The sequence below is a fragment of the Corvus hawaiiensis genome, chromosome 4 (assembly GCF_020740725.1).
Source record: "Corvus hawaiiensis isolate bCorHaw1 chromosome 4, bCorHaw1.pri.cur, whole genome shotgun sequence".
Classification (NCBI taxonomy): domain Eukaryota; kingdom Metazoa; phylum Chordata; class Aves; order Passeriformes; family Corvidae; genus Corvus; species Corvus hawaiiensis.
In genome coordinates this window covers 4168474-4194860 of record NC_063216.1, presented here as the reverse complement: position 1 = coordinate 4194860, position 26387 = coordinate 4168474, and the positions used below count along the sequence as shown (strand labels likewise).

Sequence of the window (26387 nt, the reverse complement as noted above, 5' to 3'; positions counted from 1 at the left end):
CAATGCTCCCATGCTGTTATGTCTGTCTAACACACTGAGGTAGTCTAGATCAGGCAAAGGCCAGCTTAACAAAAAAACCAAACCAAACCAAAACAAAAAACAAACAAAAAAAAAACCCCACCAAAAAAAATAGAAAGAAAAAAAAGAAGAAAATTAGCTCAAACTTAATTCTGATACTTGTTCTGGAAATTATTAGGAAACATAGAGGAAAGACATACACTACTCATCTTGTCACTAAAAGGGATCATTCATCCATTCTTTACTCTGCTATAACAGCTCCTTTGTGTTTTGGACATACTGGCATTATCCTATCCTTATTCCATTTCAATTCATTCCTTCAGGGTATGTTCACATTAGGAACTTGGATACATGACCACTCTCTTTTGTTTATTCTTATCATGGCATAGTTGCATCACACATGCAAAGGTAAATCAGATATTTGCAAAACAACCCCTAGCTCAGTGTAGTTTGATGTGGAACTTCAAAAGATAATGAAAAAGTTTGCAAATTTACCCACAGAGGCATAATTTAATTATTCTCCATGTCTATTTGGAAAATTTGGTTCCTTCTCTGAATATGGAAAAAAAGTTGTCAGATAGATACATGGATTTGGATCCATTTTAGGAAGCCTCCTCTGCTAGGAAAAAAAAGGCAATGGACATCAGAATTCTTCTGGCATAGGCCAGTCTTCTATTCTGGTCACTACTGAACTGCATCATTCAAATTCCTGACCAAACAAGGATTTACATTTTTCTTTTACACTGAAAAGGGATCTCCAACTTTTAATTCCTCATCTTTTAATTCCTTTTCCAGTCCTTCCTACATTTTTTAGAAGTTTCTAGAAACAAAAAAAATAAGTTTTGGAAAATACAGGAAGAAAAAAAGCATAATCTCATTTGTATTTTTTTTTATGGGAGTTGATAAGGCTGTGAAATTTCAGAACACTGCTTTGAAGTCTACTGTGTGTTTTACTAAAGATACCAACCTTCTTATGCTTCCAAACATCTGTGCATGACCCAAAAATTTTCCAAAATCTATGTGGAACATGTGTCCAGCTTTTGTCAGCATTATGTTGTCACTGTGTCGATCACAGACTCCCAGGATGAAGGTAACAACACACCAGCCAGCACAGGAGTAAAAGAAATTCCTTACTGCCTAGTGAGTAAAACAAAAGCACTTACATGAAATATCCAGATGTATTTGTTTGTGATGCTAATAAAAATAATCATAGTGAAAAGTAGCTCTACAAATGCTGTGCTTGTTGGCAAAATTTTAACAGGTAATATTGAAAAGAGATTCATGAGACAGGTCTGAGTAGGAATGGTATAAGAATGGCACTCAAACTTTTCAAAGTTACAGTGCGAGAGCAATTTTATGCATGAGGTTTTGAGCTTGAGTTCCAAAGATACCTGGAAGTCAACAGAAAACTTTAAGGTGAAATGAGCCTAAGAAAAACAGGCAGGAAGCTGGCATTTTCTGTTCAATGTTCTGCATGTATATTTCACAAACAACTGCTAGGAAATTATTTGAAAATCCACAAATTTAACCCTTTGCCTTGTAAAGGATGTAGGTGGTTTTACATTCACTGCACCGTTCTGTACCTACACCGATTTTTTTTCTCCAGAACTCAGTCCATGCCCCATGAATCTAAATCACAATGTGTACAATGTAACACAGAAACCCAAACCGAATCTGGATCCTAATGTTTTTGGCCAAAACCTACATTAGCCAAGGCAAATGATTATTTAGGCTTTCAGGAATTCCCTGCAGATGCAGGATGCCACCTGCAATGGCATGGCAGCACTGTGCAGACTTAGGCCACAGCACAAGAGTTGGCTGAATTTTATGTCTAACTGTGCTACTCACTCACTTTGATAACCTTGGGTAAAACACTTAAGCTTGCAGTGATTTTGTTCCCCCAACTGTAAAATGAGGATGTTAAAGCTTGTTCTGCACCAGTTTTCTAAGCACCTTAGATCCAGTACTGTATGAGTAAAAAATTATGAAGGAGTGAAAAAAGAGAAAGGTTCATTCACTAGCAAGCACAAAGGAAATGCATAGGAGTAATTGTATGCATACCCTATAGTAATCAGATCTGACTGCATTTTATATACTTAAAAAATTGGAAGAAATTGGTTAGGAATTGGTTTTAAATTGTTCCACATTAATGGTACTTTTTACAAACAGCAGCAGCAGCAAGAAATTGAGTTTTCAATCAATAATTAGCAGTACCTCACTTTTGCATTGAAATGTTGTCTACCCTTCTACCATAGAACTGCGAACACACAAACTTTTAAAAGAACCATTCTACACAGATTGGTCCTGTTTAATTGAACCAAATGATATATGAGGAATTCAAGTATTCTTACTCAAAATGTGGATGAAAAAATGCCTGTGGGATAATGACAAAATTACTAAAGTTTACCAAACATAGTTATACTACACATCTACCAACAAACTGCTATAAAAGCATTTCATTCTCAGAGTGGTAAACACTCAAAGCACTCCTTTAATTTTAAAATTTTGGCCACTAATTTATCATTTGCATGGAAAAAGGATTATAAAAATTGTCCCAGAAATACAAAAATTGAAAAATTTTTCAGGGGCCTCAAAACAAGCTCACCCAACATGGAACTGATAGAAAGATTTCCTTGGAAAACCTTCCATAAATAAGATTTCCAATTATTTGGCTCATGCATAACATCTAGTTTCATAAAATTAGATGCCTTGCATGGGATCCCATGAGAACATGTGGTATGAAAAGCAAGATCTTCTGCATTTATTTCTGATAAAACAGCTTTCTGAAACGGTGGGTATTGGCATTTCATCCCCAAACACAGGACATCTGCCAAGACTTTATATGGTTCATATAAAATAAAGAATTTAAAGAGCTGACCTAAAAAATAATTTTTTTTCTGAGTTCAAGACAATTTCTATTTCAATTTCTCTGCACTTTACTACTAAATTTCAAAACATCTCCATGACACATTTTTATAGAAAACGTAATACTGTGCACCTGATAAAAAGCAGCATTTCCTTAGAAAGAGAGTGGGGTTTAAGTGGATTCCCTGGTTTCTCTGCATGTGACTTGTTTGTCTCATGTCTGAGCCACTCGTTTTTGCTGCCTACTGTAATTTGGTTCTTTTATTTCCCCATGGCATAGCATGAAATGTGTAATAAGCTTCATTATGATGTTACCTCTTGGTAACTTGATTCAAGAGGATGGTGATGGTGAAACCATTTCTTAATTGTGTTTTCTTTCAGTGGTCCTATCAGTCCAGACTCCCTGTGGATCTTCGCTAGTGTGGTAGCATCTGGCACCATCTGCACCAGTCCTAATCAGATGGAAAAGAGTTTGTATGAGAAATCCTCAACTTTAAAAACATAGTGAGACAATCAATGCATATTGCCTGTTGTTTGATCATTCCATGCAGAAAAAAAAAATACATAGCTAAAAGCTTATAATTATATATATTATAAATATATTATTATATATTATACATAATGAATGCAACAGAAAACATAAATCAGTATTGTTTTACTCTTGCTCTGTGGAAATTAGAGTTAAAGGGCACTGAGTGGAAAGGGGCAGTTCTGTGAAGGAGAAATAAAATCATCAATAACAATATTGTGGATATAACTGCCTCAAAGTACTAACAAGGTGAACAATTTAACAAGATTCAAAGTGGGTACAATATGTACAAAACTAAAAAAATGAAAAAGTAGGATCAGATATTTGCTATTATATATAAAGTTGTTTCATATGTATTTATTGCCTAGAAAGGTGCAGAAATTATTCTGCAGTATGTGCTGCTGATCAGAGCTTGGAGAAAGGGTACTGGATAGCAGGAATTAGTCTGATCTAGCATGTCGTGCACTGAGACTCTGAAGTGCAGAGAGAAGCCAAGCACTCTGCAATGCTTCACTTGAATCCTCTGTCTCTACTGCATGCACTTAATTCTTTTTTTTGGTACTGAGACCTGGCTTTCCAGCCTTCTGTGCCTGTTCCCATGTGTGGTCCCCTGGCACGTCACCCTGCTACTCTGCATTACAGGGAGGACTTTCTCTAAGACTTTTACTTGGTGACAGGCTCCTCTACTTCACCATCCCTGGAAAGAGGAATTCTACCAGTGCTTTATTCAGTTTTCACTGAATTTCTGTGAAAAGTGATTACTGTGTTTGCATGGCCATGAAATTACCATCTCCTACCCCCCTTGTGTGGAAAGTGTGGCCTAGGACTTGGAAAGCCTGTGTACACAAAGCTCCCTAAGCATGTGTCCTATGTGACCAAAGGCATGTCACTTGGTCCTTTATCCTGAATTATTAACTGTAAATTAATTATATTAACAGTGATCATAAGGAAAGACATCTGGAGAAACTGTGAACCACTGAGAGGCTTTTGCTGCTATGATGCTGAAAGGAGGAGACTGTCAGGGAGAGAATATTATTTGCAGATGATCCCTGTATCTCTCTTGGCAAACACCAAATTAAGCGTTAGTATATAAAAGGGTCTATATATAATGTCACATCCAGAAATAGTATTCTTGTGTTATCTGCCTTTGAAGCAGAAGCTTTCAAGCTTTGACTTCCATCCCTACAAAGAAGGGAGGAGTTTTTTCCAGGTCACCACAACCACATGCCTTGTGCCTGAACTCATCTATACTTTCTCTTAGTTCCTTTAGATCATTCCTCCTCTCTCATGTTCACTTTGTGGCTCAGAAAGCAATGATTTTCTTTTTATTTTTGTATTTTAATAGCTTTTGTACAGCAGGTAATCTGGATACATCAGCCTTCTATTTGAGCTAGGATTATTTCCAGTAGAAGATTTGGTCAGGGAAATATAGCCAGCTTACTGCTGTCAGCAGATTTCTATAGCAAGCAATTGGTATCCCTGCTACAGCTCTGCTGTAACAACCATAAAAGAGAGAAATGGAGCTTTCAGATGAGTCAGGCCTGCCCTAAGCAACATAAATCACAAGAATAATATTTCAAAATCAACAGCACAAAGCTGTCATCACTTGTCTGCAGGTACTTTCTGTAGTCACATGCATCTAGGCTCATTTAAGCATCTATGCAGGACTACACTGGATTAAAACTTCAGTAGCTATGGCCAATTTTCTCCAAAGCCCTCTTTTTGATATGTGAATTTATGAATGTTTTGCAAGCTGCCAGTGTTGAGGCTTTTGGAAAATTCTAGCCTAAGTTGCTACAAAATCCAATGAGTTCTAGGGAGGCAGAATAAATAAATTTTATATACCACTGTTTACATGAAATATGAATAATGTGATACAAGTTCCTTTCATAATTTGAGACTAACCTTGTCCTTTCCCTGTAGATAAACACCTATAAATGATCATTTGCATATCCAGTCCTTCTTGGAGCCAAATGCTGTCTATCACTCGAATAATTTGCAGAACCAACATATCTTGACGTAGATCATCACCTATCTGTGAAAATTGCACATGAAATTCAGCTTTCTCCTTCAATACCAGACAGAAATAATGTCCTATTTAACTGGGACTTTTTTGCCCACCAAAACAGCTACATTCATTTCACAGTAACTATGTCTTGTTTGCCTTCAAAGTTCCTACTTACCTTTCTGCGTCAGAAGAGGACAGAGTAGATGGCACACACAGACAGGAACAATTTGGGCAGCCACTGAGATGGTAACAAATGATCCCTGCTTAACTGCAGCCCTTCTGCTTATTATTCCTATGTAATTATTAGAGTTTGAAAATTTAATCCGGAGATAGGATCCTAATTTTACATTTTAAATTTACATTTTAAAGTCTACCTAATGCTAGATCCCTTTTCACAAATGACGGTGTTTGTCCAACCTTAAGCCTCACAACTCGGTATTTGCAAGGGAATTTTATCACAAATTTACATTTTATCCATAACATGATTCATCTTCAGTTCCAAGCAGTGATGCAGTGATGACCCTCTCCCCATGGAGTTAGTCAAACAATAATCTCAGTGAAATGGGGCTTTAATTGCAGCCACAAGAATTAATGAAGAGATTATTTTCAACCATGGCTGAGTAAATGGCCTGTGAAAACAACAGCCCTGATTTTTTGTTTCCACCCATCCCACTCCATGTAAAATATATAACTTTTACATGTATTTTAAGTGCTTTATTCTTTCATCACATTCTTTTTATACAAGCATTCCAATCTACAGACACTTACTGCCAGGAAATGAGTACTTGAGGAGACATAAACTCATCTTAAATAGACAAAATATCTGAATCTATTTTTCTCTCATCGAAAGGTAATCTTGACTCCAATTAATTTTTCTTAGTACCTAAAATTGCAAAAAAATCTTATTCTCTCTACTTACCTTCTGTCACATATACAGTCAGAAGAAATTTAGTAAGATACCCTTATCATTTATTGTGCTTATCACTAATGTATGAATTATCTGTCATGAATAAGCAATACAACTCTAGTACAAATAAAAGGTATTTTAACACAATGTTTTGCTGACAGGAGAAGGTGACAGCAGCTATAATAACTCTACAGCAACTGGACGATGAGTTGATTGCTGAACATTGCTAGGTAGGAAAAATATTGTCTGAGTAGAAACAACACAATTGTTTAAAAGCCCCATGAGCAGGTATTTGCTGAAGTAGGTAGGAACTTACTATTTAGCACTGATTCTCAGATGAAACAGCATATGAACCAGGTTTCTAAATGTTCAGAAAAAATTGCTAATTTCTCTCCTTAGCAGGCCTGGAAAGCATACTTCTATTTCTAAGAGTCACAGCTGCTCTAAAGGGCAATTTAATTTAAGACAGCACAGAATCTATTTTTTTTTAAAATTTATTTATATCAATTTTTTAGATTTCTCATTTGGAAAATGATTCTGCAAAAGATCTAAGAATGCCATTGCCAACCAACTATTTTGCATCCATCAGCCATTTTATAAACTTGTGCTCTTCTCTAAAACCAATATCCACTTTTAGGGAAGACTTTTGCTCTTTTGAAAGAGAACTAACTTTAAAATGCATGTATTGTCTTTTGTGGATGGATTGTTCTGAACTCTGAAGCTTTTCTAGGTGACAACTGCAAAATAAAGCGGAGTTTATTTTGAGTCAGTTCCTCCAAAGAGACAGAGCTCCTCTGCTCCCTCCTCCACCTCCATCTTCCTCCATGCATGCTTCCTCCAGCCCATTCCCCCATGCTGGCTGATAGGGGCAGCATTAGGTCTGTGTGGCAAATGGAGCCTCTAGCACTCCAGTATTTTGATTTTTATGGATAAAGCTGAAGGGTTCAGTCATTCTGAACTATCTCTTCTCTGTGACTTGCCCTCTGACTTCAATGTCGTTAATAAACTAGGTTTAAAATACGAACTTTATATTCCAGTTTGGTTGTCTTCACTAAGGAAAAAAAAACCTGCCATAAGTTGTTTGATTCTCTGTTGATCAAAAAGGTGACACTTCAGTGTATTGTCTCAACATAATTCATTAAAAGTTCTAGTGTCAAAAATAACAGGGGTAAACAAGCAGCAGAGCCAAATCAACTATTCTCAGACTCGAGGTTTAAAACATAAATTAGGTGAATTTTAAATCATCATTTTCCATACCAAAAGCCCTGAGGATTAGAGGAAGAACATACCTTAAAAATAACATTGATGTTTCCACTTGGAGCATTCACATTGATGAAGGAGATTTTTAATGGAAAAGCATTGGATGTAAAATAAGAACACGACTGCAGGGGAAAGAAGGATGAGACAGAAGAACAACATGTCACATATACAAAACACCAGGCCAGTACAATACCTCTGAAAAGGATTCCAGCTTTAAACACTGCTCAGTGGCAGTGGCAACAAAAATAAATTATTCTTGATATTATTGACTGTTTCACTGGGTCTGAAAAATAAGAAATTCTTTTCTCCAGACAATCTGCTTCACTGAAATATCAGACCATAGGAACAGATAATATTTTAGATGCTAATTGTTTTTCATTTTCACCCAGGCCTATCAACGATAAGCTTTGGCTGGAAGTGAGAGGATGAATTATATAAGACTGATCTAATGAGTCTTAAAGCATTGAAAAGCTTTTGGTCCTATTATTTTCTGGAAAAAAACCAGCCATGCCCAGTCAGGAACCTGCCAATCTCTTTGATGACCTCACTCTGGCTGAGGATACAGGAAATTTTGAAAATCATGCTCTATTTTATGTACAATTTATCTTAATTAAACACAAACTCTGACTTTCATGCTCTACAGCTTCTTCCACCTGAAGATCTCAAAGGGGTTCAAAGAGCATTAATGAGCCAAGCACTGCAAATCCTGTGAGAGTTTTGGGTGGTATTATTATCCTCATTAAAAACATCCAAGGAGGGTGGCGGGGAAACCCCTCAGCACCAGCAAAAGACAACAGTAAATTAAAGGTTTGGTTTCTGGAAATAATGAGCACCCCACAAGAGCTGCTGCTGGCCTTACAGGGCAGAGTGTAAGGGAGGCTAATTTGAGCTCCACCACCACCAGACACAGCTGTCTGCTGCTTTTCATCTTAACACCTCAAAGCATGGCATAAGCGTGCAAATATTGTCTCAGCCACCCCAGACCTCTGAGATGGGCCAGAGCCATTATCAGCGACGAGATCCTGACCCCCCATGGAATTTTGCCAATTGAAATGTCTCAGTGAGTGCTTGAAAGACTCCTGTGAGATAATGCGACTCTGATAGAGCTGAGAGCAGGGCTTGCTATTGGTAAAATCAATAGATGACACCAAAATGAATTAAATTTAGGTAATTATAAGCACTTCAAAGTTCTAATTTGCATGATTATACTGACGTACAGCTCAATCAAGAAACTACATGTATTTATAGAAAGATAATGTCCTATGATGATCTAAGAAAAATGAAAAAAGTCCCTCTTCAGATATTACATTTAAACATTTTTGTGTCTGTCCAGCCAAGCTGGTGCAGTATAAATAGCACGACTTTACAGTGAGATACCTTTCCATTAGTCATTATTGCCAAAAGCCTGAAAGCAGGGAGAAGCAGCAGGCTTCAAATCCTTCTGACTTGTATCATACACAATTTTCCCAACTCTGTGGGGTGCTGGAAGACCTCTGTTCTCAGCCAGATCAAGGCAGAATAGCAATTACTAGGAGAAACACAGGTCAGAGGCAATTGAAGGGATCAGCACCTCTTAGAATCAGGTCCACTATGGATAATGAGCCAGAGAACAAAAACAGAGCACAAATTGCTGTAATTAGGCAGCTATAACTGGTAATATATATAGCTGTTCATGTTCGGTTTTTCCTTCATGATGGATAGATTTTCCTTCTCCAGAGATGAAACAGCTCATTCCTGGCATTATGTTGTTTATGAAAACATTTTTGAACAATGAATAAGTGAACCTTAGTATTGTGGTCAAAGTCAAGGCAAGTAACAGTGAAGAGCATTGCTGTTCCCTTTATCCTTAAGTCATTTTTAACAGGCGTCGTAGATACAGGTAAGCTAGTGTGAATATTTGGTATTTTAGCAATTCTCAGTCACACCCCGAGTCTCAGCTCAGCAAACAGACAGCTGGCTCTAGACTTTCAGCTGCTGCCATACCTGACATGGGAGAGAGAGGATGGGTAAAAATCCTGTCACCAAGGGCTACCTGGTGGGAGCCAGGTCTCAGCTTCCAGGTGCCCCTGCCAATCCCACCACCACGGCAGGGCAGCCGAGCTGGGAATGGGCTGCTCAGAGTTTGAAACCTCTGGTTGGTGTGATTTACATGCAGCACCCACCCCACCCACCCTGTCACTTCTGCCTCAAACAAAGCTTTAAAGGGGATTATTCTGGGTGTAAGCTGACCAGATGACTTATGCTCGATATCACTACGATCATTTCCCGGTCAATGAAGGTATCCACTCCATCTCCTCTTTATACTAAAAACCAAACCCAAAATTAAAAATGTAACTGTTCACACTTACATCTGCCTCTATGCCTTGGACAACAAGCGCGGGGTTCAGGGGGAGATGGCAGACCTTCACCTCCTGGAAGAACTTCTGGAGGCTGCTGAGCTCCACGTTTAACACCTCCTGCAGCACGTGAATAATCATGGCAGCATGAAAGAACACAAAATCAGCTTTTTTTATTGTCTTTCTGTACTTTAAACAAGCAATGCAATTTCCGGAGCCGGCAGCATCCGTGTGACCTTGAAACAGCTAGTGAGGTCACACTGAGGTACTAAATTAAGAACTGTACAGTCACTAATCACTCCACAGTGATGCTTTTCCTGCCTAGATGTGCTACCAGCTCATATGCCCTGTGGGTTCAGATGGAAAGTGACTGTTTCCAAGGGCATGGAGTGACAGGACGGGGGGGATGGCTTCAGACTGAGGGAGGGTAGGTTTAGATTGGATGTTAGAAAAAACCTCTACCTGTGAAACCAGACTTGATGGGGCAACCTGATCTATTGGAAGGTGTCCCTGCTCATGGCATGGAGGTGGAACTAGATGATTTTTAAGGTCCATTCCAACCCAAACCATTCTCTGATTCTACGATTCAATACCCTTCATTAGGGGTTGATTAGCCTTGTATTGCTCTGCTGTATCTCATGGGGTTTTTTGCCTTGCCTGACAACTTCCCAATTTGTTGCTTATTGCCTCAACACTGTGATTTCCCTTGCCTAACTGTGTTAGCTGCAAGGTTTGGGAGCTTCTCAGTATCATAGTAACTGCAGCCTTGAGATTAATCTCTAAAATCTGAATTATGCATCAGTAATGTATAATGTATTACTACTATTTCTTTTTCTTTACATGGATTTTCCTTTTGCAAATATTTTTGTCTTTTTACTCCCATGTTTGCTTTGCTGCTCTCAGTATCAGCACTGAGAGTTTTCTGAGAAACCCTTTGAAAATCTTCGAATCCTTAACAAGGCAGAAAGATTCATGATATTGTTCGTGATAACCAGCAGTGCAAATATATTTTTAGTTGGCTTTCTGCTCTGCCTTGCTGAGATTTCAACAAGAAGCAGTTTTACACATCAGGTAAGTAACAGCAGCTGTCCTGGAAAATTAACAGTTCTGAAATAGAAATGTACCTGTGCAGTATAAAAGCTGTACCTACTGGAGAAGACAACTGCAAATTTCTACTGCCAGGGAGGAATCTCTTCAGATATGTGTTCAATGTTCATTGCTGAGTCCTATATTTGAGATATTAACTACATTCCACTCTGGTTGTCTTTGTTAAGAAATGAGGATGTGTCCAGCCTGCCAAGAACAACTCTTAGTAAAGCTTTCAAGAAATACTGCAGCTCTACAGGAGTCAAATATTTTGGGATGAGCTGCTGAATGTGAGCATTTCTCTCAGTGAAATCATAATCAGCTTTGTTGCCATTACTTCTGGCCTCCTCCAAGTCCACTTGAGAAACCACTGATGAAGGAATTTAAATGGCTTAAAAGCTCTGCAGACCTCATGAGTAATAGTGATGAGAGTCGTCCCATTAAACATCTGTGTGTTACCTGTTCTCAGAGCAGAAGAATGTTTATAAAGTTTAGTTAAATCTTTGGTTTATTTATGGAAAGGGTATTAAGGGAAAGAGGTGTTACCTTAGAAAAAATAAAATACCCTAAGAAACTTAGATGGAAGGGGCAGTATTTTTTAACAAACCTTTCTTTTTGGATCACTGGCAGCTTTCACTTTTGTGGCAATGTCTTCCAGAATTCTGACGAGCTTTTCTTCCTTAGAAAACTCATTGTTCAGGGCTTGTCCAGCACAGAATTGGAGAGCAGCCAGTAGTTTCTTATACCACATTCTGAAATGAACTTCATTCTGTGCATTCTTCAACAGCCTGAAGGAAGGAGGCGAAAAAAACATCAGTGTATCTAAAACTGAATTTTATTTTATATCAGTTACAGCAGGAATAATAAATGGACTCCAGGCTAATCTACGTTTGGTCACTTTGGGCAGCAGAGAATGAAAAAAAAATGTTATTGCTAGTAGGCAATCAGACTCAAGCCCCATTTGATAACAAATGAGATTCCAAACATGTTGAATAAACAGAACACTGTCATTTCTTATTGTCATATATAGTGCAATGCCTGTATTGCTCCTTATTTCTGCAAGAGAGTTTACGAAGTGAAAAGAAGTTGCATTTTTGAAGTCCAGTGTTAAATATATATCCCTAAATATTTTTTTTCTCCTGTCAGTACATTTATACAAGCAAGCAAATCTTTCAGCTAGGAGATGCATTTAAAGACTGTTTTAGTCTCAGATGTATCTTCAATTCTAGAAATTTTCACTATTTTAAGCTGAGGAGACATTTCTGAAATTGGCTATACCACTAAAAAGAGTGAAGTAAGCCCATTTTATTTCTTTCTTTATTGGTAAGTGTTGCTCTAAAGCAAAATTCAGCTTTTAGTTCTTCTGAAGCCTGCAAAAGCTTTGGAACTGGAGTTACTGCCAACATAAAAATCAGAAATAAAACCAAACCCATACTCTTTTTAATAATAATCACCATGCAGTCTTCTCTAATTACACATTTATTTGGGTCAGGAAAGCTGGGGAGTGTAGAGGGGTTTTTTTAGTTAATCAAATTGATCATTGGGAAATTTTTTCCTTATGTGTGCCAGAGGTTTTGTACACTGCTTGATTTATTTTTTTAAGTGTAGATGGAATCACCAGCTCTATGTTGTTGTTAACATCCTGCCCATCACCTGGGATATCCCTTTGCCTGAAAGACTGATGGAACTGCTCTTTGCTTTTGTATGAACTTTCCCCTCACAACTTCATTCTTAAGAACATCTCAAACCTTAAATTCCTTATAAAAGTCTGAATCTTAATGCAGTTTCCCCAGCCTAACAAATAATGCTACTTTTCAGGACAGAAATCAGAGAAGCTCTTGATGTTCAAGGCTCACCATGTGAATGAATCAGTCACATATGAATATGTCACATAACAAAAAACAAGAACAAGAAATTATTTGAAGTATTGATACTTAAAGGTGAAAAACTGTAATTCTTATAGACACTTCAACTCCTTCAAATCATATATAAGGCATTGCAGCATTGCTACTGCAGCACATGCCTCTTTTGGTGATGAGGGATTCTTGACATCTTTTATAAGACAATGATTCTTCTAGGTCCTCTTTTCCTATGTAATTCAAGGCAGAACAATATCACCTACTGCTTTCTGAAAAGCCTTTCCAGTTACACAAAACCTCGGAACATCTGAGGATTTGAAAATCTTTAAAGAATGAGTGGTGTTTCTATCAGAAATGCCTCGACATGAAAGAGAAGCGATATGAGAAGTTTATCATCAACACTCTCTGGAGGAGTCTGAAATAACTTTTTTCCCCTGTGGACTAGTAAAAACAAATAATTACTTTTTGGATCTGAAGTAAATACAAGTTGTCATTGCAATGTCTGGTGGAAGGCAAAGCTCAGCACACAGAGGCTGCTGTGTTCTTATCCTGAGCCTTTCACAAATGGAGGAAGGCTGAGAGCGCATGCATACACGGCAGTGGACAAACAAATTCTTTCATATTTTGATCAGAGTAAGTCCAAGAGTCCACAGGATGGGATTCATCTGCTTAAATGTCAATAGCTCATGCCATTCTAGATATCTTAGGAGATCCACTTCCTCCAGCTGCTGCCTTGGAAGGGCATGGGTCCACTAGAGGCAACATGTCATATGTGCCACTCCCATGCAGATGTCTCAGATTCCCTGTGCTGCCTAAAATGGCCTGTGTCTAGGGCACTGCATCACACTCTGCAGTGGCCTTTTATCTCAGCTGTAGGCAAACAAGGCCATCTAAAATAAAAACATACTCAGTCCACTTCAACAGCAAGTCAGGAAGAGGCTTGGTGATTATCTTCTAAATAAAAGCATCACTGTCCAAATTGGTATGGGCAGGAATTTAGTCTATCAAAGAAAAGCCCAGCTCACCCTCAGTCCAGCCAAACACTTTGCATTTTCCTTGACACACAGTCAGGATGAACTTGTTCACTTTTGTCCTGCAAATACAAGTGCACCTAAGAAAAGGCAGCTACCACTGTGATATCTATCTTGAACTGGACATCTAATGCTGGTGCAGAGCCTTGCCTGCACTGAGGCTTGCATTGGAATCAGCTCCTGAGTATCTAATTCATATTCATTCACCTACTCCATTTTTAATAGTACACATTTAGGGAATCCATAAAGGCTACCTCTTCATGCTTGAGATCTCCCTTTAATCCTCTCAGATATAGAGAACATTAAACCAGCTTTTATTTCCCTAAAATGAAAGGCTTAGGATTTCACATATAGAAAGCAAAATAGCAAAACCAAAATGGTTTACTATTTTAAACAGAGCTACTTCCTGCATAAAACAGATCAACTTAGAAGATCCATTTTTTCATTATCCTTGTGGCTGAGTGTTCACAGGAAATAAGCTTATATACACATACGATATAATGATTTCTTTTCAGCCTGAGAAAGGATTATGGGCCAGATTCAGAGAGCTTATGCATAAGGTGTACATGAGGACACAGGGTATATGGAGTCTGAGTCCTCTCACGTGTGGTTCTTGAGCCCAGTCCATGGGGAAAGCTGAGGCCGTCATCATGATGTCACTGGTAAAATCCATTTCCCTGCCAGCACATGCTCAGTCTGAACACACAAGGCAGCTTTTGACAGTCCATGTGCTTCCCCAGCAGCTCCCACAAGGGACTTGGGGCTCTACACTCAAAACGTGTCAAGCGACTGCTACGGCAGCACGGCTTCCTCTGCCTGCCCACAGGGGCAGGTGTGCTCCTAAAAGCCTGCAGACCTACATTTGCAAAATTATTTGTATGCACTGGGTCTGACTTTTATATTCATTCTATAAAAGTGGTCCCAAAGAGGATACGAAGGACAGCTTTTAGTGTGACTACTCGTTGTAGGCTTCGCTGAAATGTTTATTCAACAAATGAACAAAGACGCTGGTGCAATTCTGTCTTCACAGCTTCCTGGTACACACATCTTCACCCTGCCACGGTGAGAACTCAGTGGAGATAGGAAAATCTGCAGCTTCTGAAGTTGCAGGGTGGAGAAATGCTCAAGACACTAATGAAATTTTCAAGTTTGAACATGATGCCTAGCTGTGACAGAGGAAGACAAAATTGGAATGATTTAAAACCCAAGGCTGTCAGTCAAGAAGCATGTGAAGTTGTTTTTTCCTGATAATTTTCACAGGACTCTGCAAGACAGAACTCAGTATAAAAGCCTGGCTTTATGCCAGGCCTAGGTGGAGCATCTTGCTCCCAACAACAGAGAGACTTCCTTACTCTTCAGGTTCTCAGATTTGGGACAAACACCCTTGTTCTCAGCAAGGCTGGTGAACTCAGACACTGTCCCCAGGTCACTTTTGTGAAACAGTACAGAAGGAAGTTGACCTGAAATCGAGAAATGGAGTAAGTCAGGTACAGGGGTGCCCTGAAAGATGCCTCTGCTTTCTGCAAGAGCTGCTTCTCCTCCTTTCTGCATGCACTTGCTCCATGCCTGCAAGGTGGCTCCAGCCCCATTTCCTGGCACCCACAGCTGCAGATGTGTGTGAGTTTTCTGGGTGTAGAAATGCAAGCAGGCTGAGAGGCTTTTGCCCCAGGGAAGAAGGGAAGGTGGAATTGAGTCAGGCTGACTTGGCTGCTGTGTCAGAGAAGGTGAAACAGAGCTGCTTCTCCTGGCAGCTATAGAGAAAAGGGTAATTAAGGAAAAAAAAAAAAAAGGAGAAAAAAAAGAAATGAGATTGGATAGGGTCTTGGTAGAAAAACAGGTGAGCTGGCCTCATTCTCCCTCTGTGGTGCTGGAAAACAGGGAAGCTGACACAGTCTGCTCTCTGAGTAGGATTTGGCAGACAAATGAAAGAGTGAGGTGGCTCAGACAACTCTGCTGCTTGAACATCTGTTCCTTGTCTCCTTGAGAAAGGGGAGCAGGGTGAACCGGAGAGCGATGCCTGACAGGACACATTAGCTCACAGGTAGCCTGTAAAACCATGTTGTACCAAAAAAACCAAACCCAACCCCAAGAAGAAAAGGCCAGGATTTCCAGTATCTTACTGCAGGTTTAGGACCTACCTGTTATGAAAGAACAAGGCAGTTTGACTGGGTGATTTAGACATGATGTCAGGAGAGTGACCATGGTTAATTTGTTTCCATGTGCTTTTCTGGTATTTATTACACAAAAGTTGTGCCTACCAGCACACACTCTGTACACTCTGCAAAAGGTGTTTTGAACTCAGAGACACACCATGAAAATAAGGTGCCTTAGGGTTATAAGGTGAGTGCTGAAGTACCTCCTGTTGGTCAATCTTTGGTAAACCTGACCAAGGAAGTCCATATGCTTTGTTCTGAAGGTGTATTTCATGTTTGTTCTCTGTTTTGCTAAGCTGAAGGCAGGACAAGTCACAGAAGAAGAAAACAGTGGTACAAGACTGCTTCTCATTATGGCAATAATTGCTTTAAAATTATTCTCCACAGCCCTTCTTATCAAAGATAAGCACACAAAAACACTTCTCTACCACTGTACAGCTTCTGTGTCTGAGGTTGCCATCTGTCTTGATTATCCTGCAAAACTCCTAATCTGTCCTTTGTGCTTTATTGTGCCATGGAGCTGTGGCACATGCCTGAAGCTTTAAACTGATTTAATTTCCCACTCCTCGAAGAAAACATTTTACTGTTTGCATTCTTAAAGAGAAGAATGAGTAACAGGGCTGGTTTGCCTGTAGGACTTCATTTAGGCTTTGCAGCTCCTTAGGTCTCAGTGCAAGTTCCCCAGAGATACAAGGATGGCAGAGATAACAAAAATGTGCAGCTGAAGATGAAGAACACCATCTACCCTGTGACAGGTCATGAGGATGAGCGGGCAACTGCTGCTAGTAATTAGTCACTCAGTTGCAAGTAAAACCTCTCTTTGTTTTTTCACTTTTATCTCCCCACTAGTACACTGGACAAGGTTTTTACTTCCCTGCCAGAGAAAATGGGAATAATCCCTTTGACAGAGATATCATCACAGTGAGTAGTGCACAAACACTGAACTCCTACGACTCCCAGGTTCTAACAAATACCTGTCGCCCTCCATGCCCTACACCAGCAATGCCCTCACTCCTCTGCAGAGTACAGCAAGCAGGCAGGACATGATTTTTCAAGTCTTTATCACCTGCTGGCTGGTCTGCTCAGCCTCTTTAGACACAGCCAAACTCTCAGGCAGCAGGGCACCAAGCTGGCAAATATGACTGGCTTTTCTTAACTCTTTGCCAGTGCCTAGGATGGATGACTGAACTTGCTGAAGCTCCCAGGAAAGTGTCTGTAGGATGGCAGCTACTGCTTCAGGAAACAGAAAGGATCACTTGCACTTGTTGCAATGTAATCTCCATTCCCAGCCTCTGCCACAGCCTCAGTGAGGCATTGTCCATTTCTGGACAGAAAAATGTAATTAAATTAAGCTTGCTGAAAACCTTACAGTGGCTCCACTCTTGAAGCCCTTTGTTATCCAAGAGAAATATACAGGCTTCCTCTGTCAACTTCCTTTACAAAACAGATACAGGATAACATGTCTGGTTTTAAACCAATCCCAAACTCTAGAAAGGTGTGATTTATGTACCACAAATCAAAGAAAGGGGAACACAGAAACACGGATACCACAGCACCGTTGTGGGTAGACCTACTGGGGAATTGCAGTCAACAAAATGACAGACATGAAAACAAACTAACAGGTGAGGAGCACGAAATACCCAGCACGCTGAGAACAATGCAGTTTCTGCAGGGGAGAAAGGGGAGTGAAGTCAATTGGGCAGAAGTTACTGTGGATGAGATGGAAGAGACATTGCAATTCTCCCAAGTGACTGGAGTACTGAGCATTTTCCATAGATTTACAGAAGCACAGAGCAAGGACATCAACTTGACTAGAAGGATGAAAACTGAACTTCCTTTTGCTCTCCCTTTCTTTGACCAAGTACAAAGCCAGGAGAAAGGGAGAGGCACAAGAGGGCTGGGAAAACTCTGCTTCATCTGCTGATCTTTCATCTTTATTTGTATTCTAGAACAAGAAGAGAATGAAAGTTCATGTTTCTTGAGTAGACTGAGCAAAGTGTGGTACATTTTCTCTGAATCCTTGTAACCAATAACTCTCCAAGATGAAGAAACAGCAGCTGTTCAGTTGCTTGAAGCACCTGTCCACTTTTGGCTCTTCACTCTTCTCACATGAGAAGCCTACAGCCAGTTTCACATGCTGCTTTTCATGAAAGAGAGCTGTTTTTATAGACTCATTTTTCAAAGTGTTACCCAAGAACAGAAAATAACTCTGCTTAAAGTGAGATTTTGTTTTAACATACCATGTGATTAATTTGCTTTTGTTTTTCTGATTCTTTTATAACATAGAACAGAAGTCTACCCCATTGATCTCCCTTTGACAACAAAATATTGTTGTAGACATATAAAGTATGGGGGTTAGGCTTGAGAAACACAACATTGCCATTATTTTCTAATCTCTCAAAGATCTTTATGAACAACACAGTACAATTTGCATTCAGACAAATCACTTGATTCAGTAGATTCAATCAAGGCAGCTCCTCCCACTCCCACTGAATGCCTGAACTGTGGAATGAATGTCCTGCTGACTCACAAAAAAATGAGCAGATCAGTGAAAACAAAGGCTATGCAAGGAAGGTGCCAAACCCTGCTGAGGTTGCCTAGCAGAAAAATGTTTTATTTGATATGTAATATAGTTAGCTGCACACACTTTGCATTAGGAAAATGAATCCCAGATAAAACTGATGTTGTCTGGAGGAGAAAGAGCTTGAAACAGAAATGAAATGAACCTTGAAAATGAACTGTATCAAGAATGAATTTGAATGTATAATGGTGCATGGGTACCAGTATCACTACCAGAGATAGATGCTGCTTGGTCTAAGGTCTAAGCAAGCAACAATCATCCTCATAAGGTCATCTCCAATTTGTTGAATGGATATGATAACATCAATATAAGTGCTGCAAGAATCATCTACTAAAAAGCAGTGCTAACAGTGTCTGTCTCTTTCTGCTCCAGTTTGTAAAAAAAAATTAAAAAATTGTTAGCAAAGTGGGTCTTTTTCTAGTCTGCTCCTCTTCATTGGGCAGGATCTGAAAGCAGAAATTTATTAACACACTGTCACAAACACAAAACATACCCCTGGCAGAACACCAACCCAACAAAATTTAGTGGTGGTTTCAAAAAGCACCTGTGCACAACAGTGCTGACCTTAGATAACTTCAGAGTCTTGAGTGGGGGTTCATGGCCCAGCAAAGATCCCACCCTAATAAAGCATGGATCCAAAGCTACAGGAATGAAAAGCCTTCACCCTGAAGTGTCATTAAATACTGAGGGTGACTTAAGCTCAGACTTGCAACTGTAGGTCTGACTGGTTTTGACTATTCATAGAAAAAGTACCACCACTGCCTCTTTAAAGAGAGTGATTAAATGTCCTCTCCAAAAACTGCATTTGGAAATAAAAAAAACCCCAATTGTTTAACAAAGGTATTGCATTTAATATCTGCATGAACATTATCAATTGGACAGCATTATTTTCCATTCAGTGAGAAACTTGGCATTCAAGTCTGGCATTAATTGTGAAAAGTCTGGTTCCATCTTTGCCAGTGCCTTCTTTACGTGACTGAGTACGTCCCCGTCTGCGCTTTTCCCAAAACTGCAGATTTTCTCCCCAGAACAAATGACGTATTGTTGTCAGAATTCCATGCAGTATCTTACACCAGCATCAGCAAGCCTGAAAGCGTCCAACAATCTGTCTCTGTGAGAGTTTAGAGTAAATTCATGCACAGGAACTGAAATGCGCCATTCATTCCAGGCATAACAGAAATTGTTGTGTTCTTCCCAGTGGGTAACTGCACTGGGAGCTAGCAATGAATGGGATTAGATGGGATAATCACCACTAAAATAAGCAGACCCAATGGCTTTATTGGGATGCTGTCCAATATGCCAGCAATTAATTGAATACAGGAGGTGACTAAGCTACTCTACTTTCAAACTATACAAATAAAATGCAAAATTAATTCAGATTGAAGCAGTCCATGAGAGCCAATGGACTTGCAAAGCTTTGTACTGTTTCTGAATTTAGGCCACAGTTATCACAGCAATACACTGAGGAGAAACTGAAAATGTTTTTCTTCAACTGCCTATTGTTTGGGTAGTTTATGTCTACCAAAATGGCTTTGGATAGCATCTGCGGTTCCCACTAGCATCACAGCTGAACAAAAAAATCCCTCATGACACTATAAAACACAATGTAAGACACAGAACTAATTCTGTATGGTTCTGCATGCACTGGGCAATCCAAATGCACACAAAATTGCAGAATTAAACGAGATACACTGCAGTACTTTGGTAACTTTACATTGTTTGTTGGTTAATTGTTGGGTTTTTTAAAATTTTTTTGTTTAGTTGTGCCGGTTTTACCTGGGGTGGAGCTGATTTTCTTCCCAGTAGCTGGTATGGGGATGTGTTTTGGATTTGTGCTGGAAATGGCTGATGTTTCAGATGTTTCTGTTATTGCTGAGCAGTGTTTGAAGAGTCAAAGGTTTGATGGCCTTTTCTGCTCCTCACTGAAGGCACTGAAGAGCAGTGTTTGAAGGCCTTTTCTGCTCCTCACCCCGACCCACAAGTGAGTGGGCTGGGGGTGCACAAGAAGTTGGAAAGGGACACAGATGGGCCAGCTGACCCCAACTGACCAAAGGGATGTCCCAGACCATATGGATCATGCTCAGCAAATAAAGCTGGGGAAGAAGGAGGAAGGGGGAAAACTTAGTATGATGGTGTTTGTCTTCCCAAGTCACTGAAGCGCTGATGGGGCCCTGCTCTCCTGGAGGTGACTGAACACCTGCCTGCCCATGGGATGTGATGGATGGATTCCTTGTTCCATGTTGCTCATGTGCACAGCTTTTGCTTCGCCTCTTCAACTGTCTTTATCTCAGTCCACGAATTTTCTCGCTTTTCTAATTCTCTGCCCCATCCTGCTGCAGGGGACAATGAGTCAGTGGCTGTGTGGGGCTTGGTTGCCATCTGGGGTTAAACCACGACATTAATATACTAACACAGAAACAGCTTCAGGGAGAAAACTGAAATTGTCTTTCTACAAGGTCATTAAGGCCCTTGGCTGCTCAAAACAGGAGCAGTTCCAGATTTTATTCATACGTTCTGAGCCAGATCTGTACTTTATAATCCTAGAGTTTTCAGATTACTTTTTTTTTATGACTCTGGGCATGGGAAAGGAAGGGTTTGGTTAGGGGGGTGGGGAAACAGAATAAGACAACTTTGTTTTTCAAATATTATGAAACTCAAAAGAATTTGTTCTGCAGAGCTGTTAATTTTCCTATTTGTTCTGCACTCAGTTACAAGAACTTGCTTTGTGTAACAATGTCTACATTCAAAGCTGTTATCTTTCAAGTAGAGTCTCAGATTTTTACAGACAAGGTGCTCAGATGTCAACAGCACAGGAAGGATGTATGAGATTTGATACGTTTCAAATACATGGGGAATTAATGTTTCTTTTAAGGCAGCATCCCTTCTGCCTCTCTGGAGGGACCTGTCTGTAGATCCATTGTGTTTTAAGCACAGGCAGTACAGATACAACAAGAACTGATTCCACATTATTTCCTGACATGTCAGTCTTCTGGATCTTTACTTTCATCACTGCTCTAGCTGGCAGCCCAGCTTATCTTATTTTCCCAATATCTATCAAAGGGAACTTTATTCAGATCACTGCCTAACAGGAACAGGGAGGAAAAATGAGCCTCCCCAGGTACTGTAAGTGTTTCAGCAATCCTGGTACCTCAGTGTAATTACAAGATGGCAAAATGCTGTTTGCAGGAGACCTCTCATATGTGACAGAGTGTGCTTTCTGTAAGATGTCAAGCCTCTTTTTTGTGTCAGTTTGCTGTGTGGCAGCTCAGTGTTGCACAAGAAGAAGGGATGCACGGATCAGATCGTGGGATCACAGCGCCGTGTTAGTTCTGTGCCTGTACCTGGCTGACTGTGTCAATAGAATGACTGGAGAGAACTTTCAGAGCTCACACAATGTGGCATCATGAAGACATATGGTCCCTTACACTTCAAAAATAACTCATTTGTTTTCAGGGAACAGAAGAGAGAAAATCGGACTTTTCAATGGGGGAGTCTTTAGAGTCCAAATCACACTTTTTCATCTTTTCATGATTCTGACTCTTTTAAGGGAAAAATCTCTTTGGACTACAGCTCTCTTTTTGCATAATGCTACTCTGGAATCTTCTTCAAATGAGATGATAGCTACCATGTTTTAATTTAATCAAAATAGAGGAGACCATGAAAGATGGTGGCAGGAAAGAAGAACAAGCGTTTACATGGCACGGAAGAATATTTCTGTCTTCATGACTTTTCTAGGCCTGTTTTATTTCTTTCTCTCTGGTTTTATTTTCCTTCCTCTTCTCTTGGCCTCTATTAATTTTTTGCTCCACATTATACATAGCAATAGTATCTCTTGCAAAGGTAGGAGAGCAGAGCAGAGATGGAAATAACTTTAGACTTCTCCTTTTTAAAATACTGGTCTGGTTCTGATTTTTCCTTCCATTTCACTGCCTTATTGCCACCAAATATTGGCTTTGTAAATAGAGAAGTGGGAATTTGAAGTTAAGCCCATGTACCAGGGAAAGCTTGCTATAATATATTAGTAAGAGAAAACCTTTCTTTTTAAGATGGCCCAAGGGTATTTTCCTAGTCGACAGCTGGCCTAGTTACCATGGAAAACAGAAGAGCTGGAGGGCAGGCACAGTAGGAAAATGAGGCAGAGACCTACATGAAATTGGGTTGGCTTAATTTGCAGAGGCTTGGTGAAATTAATCTCTCACTTCAGGCACCTTGTTGCTCTTTCATTGCTGGGAATAGACATAGAGTTTCATCTAGGTTTAAAAGTCCATCTCGGCTCTGCTGAGGCATGTTCAGCTGTGGCACCAGGTCTGAACAAACTTTGAATAAAGTAAAATCCCTTTTAATGAACCCCTAACCAAGATGGTGTTACTTCTTAAGCTTTTACCAAAGAAATCTTGCATCATTCTCTTCAGATCAAACTGAATTTTAACCTTGGTGTTAAAATCCATAGATTTTAATGTCAGAAGAATTCCAAGCAGATATGAGAATGAAAAATCCATCCTGAACTTTACTTGAGAGGTAATCTTGGCAAAATTATTTTATTTCTCTGTGCTTCTGTTTTGCTTTTCAGAAGTGGAGAGAATTATTTCTCATAGGCTTTTCACAGAATGCTGTGTTTGTTTCTAAGCTGCTCTTATGCCAGAGGTAAATGCCATTGTAAATAGGTCTTTTTAATAACATTGCTACCTCCTTCCCATGTGGGAACCCATCTAGCCGGCATCTTTCAATCATATGGGAGACAATAACAGCCCCAGGCATTTTTTTCGCTCATAAGAAAACAAAATTAAGATTCAGTTGTTGTGATAAAAAGTCCAGGTCTGGTTCCAAGATTCACAATCACATTTGTGGAAGTATTATTGCAGCAAGCAGATGTCATATTTCAGTATGTCCTGAGTCAGGTAAAGAGTGGAGCAAGCTCTCCAGGGACAGTCACTGCATTGGCAGAATAAATATAGATCAGCCATCTGACACAGAATGCTCCTGGGACTTTGAAGCTCCCTGGCTCTGCTGTCAGCATCTTTCTTGCCCTCAGAGTGCTGTCCTTGTGCTCAGTCCCTGTGAGGCTGCAGCTGGATGGAGGACTGAGATGCAGAAATTCCATCTTTCCTCTCCTCTCCTATCATATATGTGCTTGGTGAATACCCCTGAATCAGCCACATTTCTTCCTAGATGTGTACTCTGCTGACAGACCAAAAATCTGTGTGTGCCAAAAATTAATATGGGTAAGTGCCAGGTTTTTTCTACCAGCAATACTCATGGGTTGGCAGCCATGGGTGAGCCAGGCACATTATTGTTTAAACCACCTTTAAATTGCTGGTTTAAAAACTCCTAATACCAAAGCTAAGCAACAGCTGAAGACAGCACGTGTCAGCTTTGAATTGATGCAAAAAAGATTTAAAATAGGGCATCCTTTGAACGAGGCTCCATTTTCATCCCATGACCAAGCAATGTCCTTCTGAGTGACACCCACAACAAAGCACTGGCAGTTCAGGAATGTTTGCCACCGTGGCTGCTTCAAACCCCTTTGACAAACTGCCCTATCCACAAAAGCACATACATGAGATCTGAGGCACTCAAAAGCTGCCTAAGCAGCGCCTATCAGAAAAGTTTAATTAAATTAAAGTGCTTCTCCTGATAGAAATCCTCACACCCCCTGAATGACATTGTGGAGCAGGTTAAATAGAAGAATAAATGCTGACTTTTAATACCAGACTCAACAAAGGAAATGCTACAGAAACATCAAAATCTTGTTTACTGTTTGACCTTCTCCATATCCAGTGCTCACAGGATAATTATTGCAAATGGTAGAGGCTTTTTTCCCAGAGAGAACCCCACCTCCCTTGCTGATGTACAAACGAGGTCTTCCTTCAGTTAAAAATGTATAATGTGTTACAATACTCATGATGAGGGACTGTTCTTTCAGTTAGTCCAAGCCAATGAATTTGACTGTGGAAATCCCTGTTCAGTCCCCTCTTCATTAGCCAAGATGGCAGCTGCCACACCAAAGCTAACGAGCCTGATTAATATCAATTCAGTAAATTAAATTTTTTTTCCAGACATTAATTTTGTATTAATCCAGACATTTATACTGATTTAATATCAGCTGACATAACATAATTTCTCATTTAACACTAATTGAAAACTACTGGTTTCTTATTCTAAAGAGCATTTGCTGTCACTTATAACTTACGGCTTTTTATAAAGCTATTTTTCAAATAATATCATCATGGAATTTTATGTTTTCTGCCTAGTTGCAGAACCTTTATATGCAAGCATGTGACTGGTGATGTGGGAAGAATGGAATAATCAGGTAATTTCTCTTAAAGATATTTATTTTAACAACTTTCCTTCATATTTTCCATTATATGTCTGTGAAAGGACTGATTGAAACAAATGAACAAACGAAAAAACTCTTCATTTAAGCAGTGTTGAACTCAGCCCCTCTAGCTATTTTTTTTTCCCCTTCTAAATAATTTTGGGTTTGTTCAGCTTGCCTTCAGGCTCGGTTTCTTCAGATGCTACAGAAGAAAGAGCACATCTCTATTTTTGTGCCATTTGCTCTTATTATGATGTTAAAAATGTCTATCCCGTGGGTTTCACCATGACAGTCTTTCAGCTGAACATCACCTGTGTGGAACACTACAGAAAGTTATTGGTGAAAGACTCCATCCAAGAGACAGCACCTACTACAAAACTGGTTATTTGGAAAACACTCATAACTTTCTCAATCCTTCCAAAGGTGAGAGCACCCTTTGTGCCCTTATCTAAGGACTGTCCTGGTGGCTCGAGAATTGAAGGACTGTGGAAACAGAACCAGTAAAGAAGCAAAGACACTTGCAGAATTCATTTGCAATGTACAGGAACAGGTCAATGATGTCAGGAGGGACCTCTGAAGGTCCCCTGCTCTGGCCCCTGCTCTAATCAGAGCTACCTCTGCTCTTGGATCAGGCTGCTCAGAGGGTCTGCCCTCGGCTGCAGGTTGAGAGAGCTCCCGGGACAGCGGAAGGAACAGCGGTGCGACTTGACCGGAACATTGTGGGTGCCCAGAACAAGAGGAGTTTCAAAAGATATGACTGAGTGACAGGCAGGCCTGTCACTCAGCCAGGAACATGAATAAGTGTGCCAAGGGCTGCTTTTCTAAGCTGTGAGTGTCACTCTGGTCTGTCTTCAGCCCCATGAATCGCACTGAAACTGGAGGGCAATTTCTGGCAAGCCCTTCAAGCCAGAGCCCAGCTGTCACAGAACAGCGAATATTTCAAAATTCCTGTGATACAGATTAATTTTAGGCTAGGAACAAAGACTGCACATTACTCTTTACACTGTCTAAACTGAGTCTGTCAGAACTACCCTTGTGTGTAAAATAACAGAGATTGGGGTTTTGCCTATGGCACTGCCTGGGCAAAATCCTCTCGTGTGTTTGCAGTGCACAAAATGCAAGGGCTTCATTCTCTGCCTATTTACCGCTCTTTGGCCCCAAGTCCTTCAGGTTCTCAGAGAAGTTATGTCAGGCAAAGGAGGACAGTTCAGTCAGCCTCAGGATTTGCGGGAAGTGATCAAGTATGAGTCTCCAGGGGCTTTTCCAAAAAGAGAGTTGATGTCTGCTTGTTTTCTAGAATCTGTAACTTAGACTGAAACAGAAGCACAGAGAGGTTACATTTCTAGGCACAAGGGTCTTCAGGGGAACATACAGCAATGTAGGAATCCAAATTACACTATACAGGAAGGGTAGAGTAGTGGCACAGGTTATACTTGGG

The 26387-nt window shown here is 40.0% G+C and overlaps 1 protein-coding gene across 4 annotated transcripts in view; it reads right to left on the bottom strand.

The window, feature by feature from the left end:
- The window catches only part of PIK3C2G (phosphatidylinositol-4-phosphate 3-kinase catalytic subunit type 2 gamma), a 197216-nt gene that overhangs the window by 73068 nt on the left and 97761 nt on the right, over positions 1–26387 (bottom strand). For all 4 annotated transcript variants that reach the window (XM_048302295.1, XM_048302298.1, XM_048302297.1 and 1 more), the window contains 6 exons: positions 11617–11797; positions 9936–10043; positions 7617–7709; positions 5318–5447; positions 3199–3335; positions 986–1155 (listed from right to left, as the gene is read on the bottom strand). In XM_048302295.1, coding sequence (XP_048158252.1) covers positions 986–1155; positions 3199–3335; positions 5318–5447; positions 7617–7709; positions 9936–10043; positions 11617–11797 — 819 coding nt within the window. The remainder of the gene's footprint in view (positions 1–985; positions 1156–3198; positions 3336–5317; positions 5448–7616; positions 7710–9935; positions 10044–11616; positions 11798–26387) is intronic.